The sequence below is a fragment of the Gastrolobium bilobum genome, unplaced genomic scaffold, assembly GCF_033153095.1.
Source record: "Gastrolobium bilobum isolate Gb01-03AN ecotype WA unplaced genomic scaffold, APGP_CSIRO_Gbil_v1 utg2798, whole genome shotgun sequence".
Lineage (NCBI taxonomy): Eukaryota > Viridiplantae > Streptophyta > Magnoliopsida > Fabales > Fabaceae > Gastrolobium > Gastrolobium bilobum.
The window spans coordinates 251,793-260,049 of NW_026898492.1; the positions used below are offsets into that span (position 1 = coordinate 251,793).

The window sequence follows — 8,257 nt, forward strand, 5'->3', positions numbered from 1 at the left end:
GTAAAATATGTTATTTATTTATGTATGTGTGGAATGTATATTGTCATCTTGCATGCTCACTCATATCATAAAATATGTCAAAATTACATTTGCAAAAATTTAATTATTTACACGAAAGTATAATTATAACGCATGCCAGTTCATTCTCTTCCACTATAGAAAATCAAAGATACAATGAATACTAGAAAGTTAAGAAATTAATGCAAAAATAAATATATGATCTAACAATATTAATTTTAGATGTATTGTTGCATTGCTATTTTAATTATAAAGCATACTATTACATTATTTCTCCATTACATAAAATATTGATTAGTTTTTTAATATATGTTTAGTATGAAAACTAAATAATCCATGACATTAGGAGAAAGAGAGAAAAATTAAATTTAATGGTATCTTTATTATGCCTTCTGATTCTTTCGCATCATGTATGTTTTTTAAATTTTATGATAATGATTTGTTCAAAAAAAAATCAGACTGAACAATGATTCTTAACTTTTTTACTATGATGTAATGTAACTTTTTACAATACTATGATTCAAGTACTTGAAGCATGCTGTATCTTTTATATTTATCATATTTTGAAATTAAGAAATATCCGTATGGAAAGAGGTCAGATTCATTCTTGCGCATGATTGATTCACAAGGGGTGAAAAAGATTTGTTCATGGGTAAGATGAATTTGAAAAATAAAAGCAGACATTGTGGGATATAGATTGGATTCTAGTATCTGGGATGAAACCTTGAATTTACTACAATGAGAGGTTGGTATCATTCATGAACATTTTAAGCAAATTTTTTCTTACCTTCTTAAAAAAAGTTTGAAATTTGAAATACATGTATTACAACCAGTGTTTAAAAACCCGGCCCGGCCATCGACTCGGCCGAGGTCAGGGGTCATAGGGTCACGGTTCAACCGGAGGGTCACGGGTCCACTACGTTGACCCGGTTTTATATATTAAAAAATATAAATATATATATTCTATATGAAAATATTAAAAAATAAACCACCAATCATCAAAGATTCAAAATATACTTAACATAATTCACCAATTACAACCACAAGTTAATGAGATCACTACACTGATCCGGTTCTGCCTCTTTTGGGGGTCAGAGGGGTCGATGTGCATATAGGGTCCAACTTGTGACCCCAACACTCAGAGGGGAGGGGTCAGGTTGACCCGGGTCACCCGGGGGTTGGGGTGGGGTTTTAAAACACTGATTACAACTGACAAGAAATGCAAAGAAATATTTGTAATTTTATTTCCTTTTCACCCTCAAATCTAGTTATGGGAATAAAATCTTCTCATACATGATTTAACATGATAATCTCATTTGAAAAAAATCATAATCTTTTATGGACAAATAAACAGTGATAAGACGTGAGAGAAAAAATAATATCAAAATAGAAAAAAAAATAAAATCATCACCATTATTGATTCCACAATAAATTAGTAGAATCTTTTAATATAATATGATGCTGATAAAAAATATGCGAGCGAATTAATAATTTTTTTTCTCAAATTCACACTTGAAAACAAGACTTAATAATTCTTTATTATTTATTTTACATAAAAAGGTCCAAGCTCCAAAAGCAAACAAAATCGAGAGTAAATATCATTTTCGGTGCTCAGCAAATTTTACGATACCCGTTAATAAATAAAAAGGCTATTCGTGGTTCCTAAGAAATTCAAAATGGATCCAGTTTAGTCTTTTTGAGGAACTAATGCGGATTTTTTTGAATTTGTGAGGAATCACGATTTTAATTAAATGGATCCATTTAGCGAGTATCGTAAAATTTGATAAGGATAAAAAAGATACTTGCTCCAAAATCAAATTTTCTTTCTTTTCAAATTGAGATTTAAAAGGGGAAGGATATTGTGACAACCAAGTTGTGTTACTACCAAGTAATTTCCAATCAATCTTACAATTAGATCGATTATATTGATCCAACAATTATAATTATTTCCATCTTTGTATGATCATGATTTCTCAAATTTAATATTTTATATTTATTTTCACCTTTGTATGGTTATGATTTCCCATATTTAATGTTTTCACTTTAAATATGGAAAATCATGACCATATAAAGATGAAAATAAATATAACCGTTGGATCAACGTAATCGATCTAACGGTGAGATTGATTGGTAATCACTTGGTAGTAACACAACTTGATTGTCACAATATCTTTCCCCTTTAAAAAAATAAAATAAAAATTTCAACTATATCTTTGGTTTCTCTAAAACAGTAACGGTATTTTCCTCTCCCATTCAAAATCACTCACTGCCTCGGACAGACAAGGCAATCTGAAAATCAGCATTTGTCAAACGACAGCAAAATCACGCGCTCGTATCTGACGCGCTGATAAGGGAGCGGAAATCACGAACGCTTGTGTTGTCAGTGGGCCCACAAGCCTCTCTCTCTCCTGTCCTATATAATAATATTGTCAAATATATTTGTCAACGAAAGTGAGACAATTTCCGGAGAGAGAGAAAAGCATGTGCATTATCAAACTATAGAAAATATATATAACATTTGAGAGTGAGAGAGTGAAACATAGAGACAAAACTCTGCACGCAATTGGAGTCACTCGATTCAGAATTTGTTTCGAGGTTTTGGTTCAAAGGTTTTTCTCAAGAAAACCAAAATTGTGTTAGAGAAAACAAATATTCAAGAAGTTGAAAGCCATTGACTCTCTGTTTACCTTGGACTCATTGTAAGTCAGCTTTTCCATTTTTTTTATTTACTTGTTATCATCATTGTTGAATCAAAAAAATATTATCATTGTTTTCTACTTATTGATTTTTATATGTATATGTAATAACATATAATATTGTCTTGTCGTTTTCTCTTCTACAGATCCCAGAGAGAGAAAGCGTGAAAGGATCTGAAAATAAGGTTTTTTTAAAGAATAACTTTATAGCTTTTATTTTCTCTTTTCACTGTCAAATTAAAAGGTTTTCTTTTGTTTCCGTACCATGGTTGCTTTCTATTGCATATAACTCTTTTACCTTTTCTGTGTTTCTATAACATGAGGAAGGGGAGGAGAGAGAAAGTGATTGGGGTGTTTGGTGTGTCAACTGGGTCTCTTTGCTTGGATTTGATATGATGCATTTGAAAAGTCAGTGTGCAGTGTGAATTGGGTCTTTGTTTTTTTGTCTTCTTCATGAAATAATAATCGATTCTACATTGGTTTTTTTTATGTTTTCTTCTTAAAGTCAATGTGCAGTGTGAATTTTGTTTTAGTTTTTGTCCTTTTCATAAAAAAATAATCGTTTCTACAAGGTCTTTGGCTTTAGACCCTTCTGTGTTTTCTCCTTCGTTAATGTTGTTTGGGTTTTTTTTTTTCTGATGTGGAGAGTTTCCAAACATGAGAAACGGGTGTGAACATTGGATCAGAAATGAAGGGTTTTTTCTTGTCCTGTTCCTCTTTTGATCTGTATCTGGAAGAAACTTAATTCAAGAGAGAGAGAGAGAAATGGGGTAAAAGTGATGCATTTGGCGTTGACTATGAAACAGCTTTTGTTTTTTTGTTTGTAGACCATGGTTTTAAAAAAAAAAAAAGATTAATACTTTTAATCTTTGACTCACAGAGATTTAAGAAACTGAAAAAGTGCCTTGGCAATTGTGATAGTGACCATTTCGGAAAAGAACCTGGAGAACAAAAGGGTCAGATAAAGAAATATAAAATAGAGAGAGAGAGAGAGAGAGAGAGAGAGAGAGTCCTTGGCATATAGAAAGGGAGAGAAAACGGTTCATCGTTTTTTTTTTTTTGAATATTTATGGGGTTTGATTAGCAGCAACAGTAGTAACAGTGGGGGTGGGGGTGCAAGAGTTGTGGCTGATAGTTCTTCAAAGAACCACTTCATGCATAGTGTTTCCCTTGTTGAGTCGCCTCTTTTTTCTCCACCCATTACCATATCAAAGCAAAATTTCTCTACCATGTTTTTGTCCACTGTATGTTCTATCCCTCTTTGGTTTTCAATCCCTCTCTCTCTCTCTCTCTCTCTCTCTATATATATATATATATATATATATATGTATCTGTTTTATTGTTTCCTTTTTTATTGATTCTGAATTTGATTTTTGTATCTTATTGTTCATCGTTGTTGTTGTTGCTAATGGGACTATTCTGCAGCAAAGGAAAATGGAGGGTCATGATCAGATGGATCTTATTGGAGAAAATTTTGAGAATGGTTTGATGGGGAGGATGAGGGATGATGAGAATGACAGCAGGTCTGGAAGTGATAATTTTGAAGGTGGATCTGGTGATGATCAAGATGCTGGTGATAACACCCCACAGAGGAAGAAAAAATATCATAGACACACTCCTCAACAAATTCAGCAGCTTGAATCGTATGGCTTTATGAAATTCTGCAATCTTTTTTTTGTTTTTTTTTCACAAAATGTGATTATATTTATGATTGAGTTGTCTGCTAGCGGTGATTCTTATATTGGTTTTTGCTCTCATTTGTTCTAGTTTCTTCAAGGATTGTCCTCATCCTGATGAGAAGCAAAGATCAGATCTTGGTAAGAAGCTTGGTTTGGAGAATAAGCAAATCAAGTTCTGGTTCCAGAATCGGCGAACCCAAATGAAGGTAAATTTGGAATGCATTAGTATCCGTGGTGCACTTGTATATGTATGTATTTTGTTGATGCAATTATGTTACTGTTCTAAATGAATTGTTTTTCTTGAATCAGGCACAACTGGAACGCCATGAGAACATGATTCTTAAGCAGGAAAATGACAAGCTCCGAGCTGAGAACACCATGATGAGGGAAGCTATTGAAAATCCAATATGTAACAACTGTGGTGGACATGCCATTCCTGGCCAAATTTCAATGGAGGAGCACCAGATGAGAATTGAAAATGCTCGACTGCAGGATGAACTTAACAGAGTCTCTGCCTTAACAAACAAGTTCTTTGGCGGGCCGGTCTCACGGTTGGCCAGTCCCATTGCTATGCCAACCCCAAATTCTGGTCTCAACCTCTCTATTGGAAGGAATGCAATTGGTGGTTCAAGCAACTTTGCCATGCCCTTGCCAATGGGACTTGATTTGGGAGAAGGAGTTTTGGGCAATCCACCACCACCTCCTCTTCCAATGTCTGGGATTCGACCACCAATGGGAAACGGAGTCCAGATTGATCCATCTATGCTTGCTAATCTTGCAGCATCTGCTATGGATGAATTAATTGGGATGGCTCAGATAGATAACTCTCTTTGGATTAAGAGTTCAGATGGAGGGAAGGAAGTACTGAACCATGAGGAGTATGCGAGGATGTCTTCTATCTATAATGGTACTAAACCCATTGGTTATGCAACTGAAGCTACAAGAGAAACTGGGGTAGTACTAATTAACAGTTTGGCCCTTGTGGACTCATTGATGGATGTGGTATGATACCCAACTCATAGATTTAGAGCAGTCACTTACAAATTAAGAATTGATTCAAAAAAAAAAAAAAATCTTAACTGCATTGTATGTCTTGTTTATCTTCTAGATTTGTTCTCATAAAATTTGCATATAGTTAAAAAGAAATTTCTTTTAGTTTAGTAAAACAATTTAATGTGCTGATATTGCTTGTGATTAACGTTTAGTCTTGAATTGGTGAAAGTTTGTCAAACAATTCTTTTAATTTATCATCTATATCAATAGGATCTTTGGTCGGAGATGTTTCCATCTATGATTGCCAGAGCTGTCACCCTGGGAGTAATTTTTAGTGTGGCTGGAACCAGGAATGGTACTTTGCAACTGGTATGTTTCTCTCTGTTGTGTGTTTGTTTGGCTTTGTAATATTTGGCCCAAACTAATTAGGATCAATTATGCTTTTTAGATGAATGCTGAGCTTCAATTGGTTTCTCCACTGGTACCTGTTCGTCAAGTGAATTTCCTCAGGTATTGCAAGCAGCATGCAGTAGGTATATGGGTTGTGGTTGATCTTTCGGTTGACATTGGTCGCAATGCTACCAATTCATACCCAATCATGAGCTGTAGGAAGCTTCCTTCGGGCTGTATTGTGCAGGATATGTCCAATGGTTTAACCAAGGTAAGTGCTGTTCTTAAGTTATATTAAACATTTATTTCTTTTGTACTACATTTCTTGCTTGTTGAAGGTTCAGTTTTTTTTTTTTTTATTTAAAAAAATAATATTTTTGGGGTCTTTTAGTTATGGCTGGCATTTTAGTTAGGTATTAATTTATGATTATCTTATGGTTTAACATTTCCTTTGTTGTCAATTGTGTACAATGGCTTATTTATGCAATAAGCCTCCCTAATTCCATCTACAACATCTTTTCAATGAAGTTTTTTTTTATGATATCCCATTGCTTTTCAGTTCCATCTAACTTTGTTGAGACAACATATCTTAGAATTTGTTATTATTGCATTGAATTTGAGCCAATCATCAGATTTTTGAAGCTAAGTTTCACTGTTGCAGATTACATGGATTGATCATTCCCAGTATGATGAGAGTGTTATCCCCCAACTCTATCGCCCATTGGTTAGTTCAGGCATTGGATTTGGTGCTCAGAGATGGATTGCCACTCTCCAAAGGCAGTGTCAATGCTTGGCAATCCTCTCTTCCCCTTCCATCCGAGCTGAGAACACTAAAGGTATGCCCACATTGTTAAATAAGGTGACAATAAAAAAAACTTGATCACTTTGATATATATGGTGAACTTCTCATTTTGATGGAGGACATAATTCTTTCCAGCCCTAGTAGGCCAACCCGGCATGAAAAGCTTACTGAAGCTCACGCAACGCATGACAGAATGCTTCTGTTCTGGGATTTGTTCTTCGTCTATACGCAAGTGGGAGATCATTCCTCTTGCAACAATTGCTGATGACATGAAACTGATGACCCGGAAAAATGTGGATGATCCAGGTGAGGCTCTCGGCATTATGCTGAGTGTTGCAACTTCTGTTTGGATGCCGGTGTCGAGGCAAAGGCTGTTTGACTTCCTGCGTGATGCACGGATGAGAAGGCATTGGGACGACTCGGCCAGTGATGTTACAGTGAACGAGATTCACAGTATTGTTAAAGCGCAAGGACAAGGAAATTGCATTTCTATACTTCGCGCTAATGTAAGTGTTATCCTCTCACGTGTCATTTAACATGAGTCAGCTGATCGTAGACAAAGTTAAAAGCTATTCTTTCATCACTCTGTACTAACCGTCTATGAAGCACCGACTCCGACACGGCGTTTTCGATACGTTCCAAATACGTTCTCGATACGACCATTAATTTGCCGATACGATATAATACGTTTTTGATACGTTCCCGATACGCGTATCGGATACGTTGGAAAAAAAATTCGAAGTATCGGTGCTTCATAGCTAAGAGTTATTCTCTCCCATATGGTCTAATATGAGATACACATGACGAGAATAGATCTATTTTGCAAGTGCTCTTTTCTATTACTTGTTTTGCAAGTTTGCATGATGATTTCAAGTGTGTGTATAAATGATCACTTTGCTTTCTAACAATTTCTTGTTTGGGGACCTTTATAGCATGCTAATGACTACGGGAACAGCATATATGTGCAAGAATCATGGACTGATGCCACCGGCTCGATGATAGTGTATAGCCCGATAAATGCGCAGGCGTTGAAAGTGGTGGTTAGTGGTGGAGATTCTGCATGTGTAAGACTCTTGCCTTCGGGCTTTACGATTCTTCCAGATGGTAATTCAAACAGCGGCAACGGTGACGGTAGTGGCGGCGGTGGATGTTTGTTAACAGTGGGGAGACAAATCATGGTGAATAATCTCCCACAAGCTAAGTTCACAGTGGAGTCAGTTACTAGACTTAATGACACCGTCTCGGGCACCATACAGAAGATCAAAGCTGCACTTGGAGTTGCATGATATTCATTAAAGTCATAAGCAGTCTCTTTTCAGTTTTTGTTTTAGAATATGAAAAAAACTTGAAAGAGGGTCATTTTTTTTTTATTTTTTTTTGGGGATGTGTAGGGGTCTATACATAAAGTAGTAGTAGAAGAGGCTGAGACATTAAGGGTCTCTCGCAAGTGAAGGTTTCGAGTCAAGAACGAACCCCGAAAGAGAAATTTTGGGTTTTTATTGCTTCGTGGTGGTTCGGGTATTGACTCGTTACATGCGAGTTTAATTGTTGGTCTCCGCACTCTTTTTTCCGTTTTAATTTTGATGCATCCTTTTAGGTACACAGTGAAAGGGAGATAGATTCCATGACTCTTTCTTTTGGTGGTTGAAATTACATGACTTTGTTGTTACTTGTTGTCT

The 8,257-nt window shown here is 35.6% G+C and overlaps 1 protein-coding gene across 1 annotated transcript; it reads left to right on the top strand.

The window, feature by feature from the left end:
• The first annotated feature begins 4,148 nt into the window (after positions 1-4,148).
• Positions 4,149-7,864, top strand: LOC133316759 (homeobox-leucine zipper protein ANTHOCYANINLESS 2-like). Its single transcript, XM_061518536.1, has 8 exons — positions 4,149-4,357; positions 4,482-4,599; positions 4,703-5,395; positions 5,657-5,755; positions 5,835-6,047; positions 6,438-6,612; positions 6,714-7,090; positions 7,511-7,864. Exons 1-8 carry the CDS (start codon positions 4,149-4,151, stop codon positions 7,862-7,864), a joined length of 2,238 nt encoding a protein of 745 aa, XP_061374520.1.
• Positions 7,865-8,257: the final 393 nt, after the last annotated feature.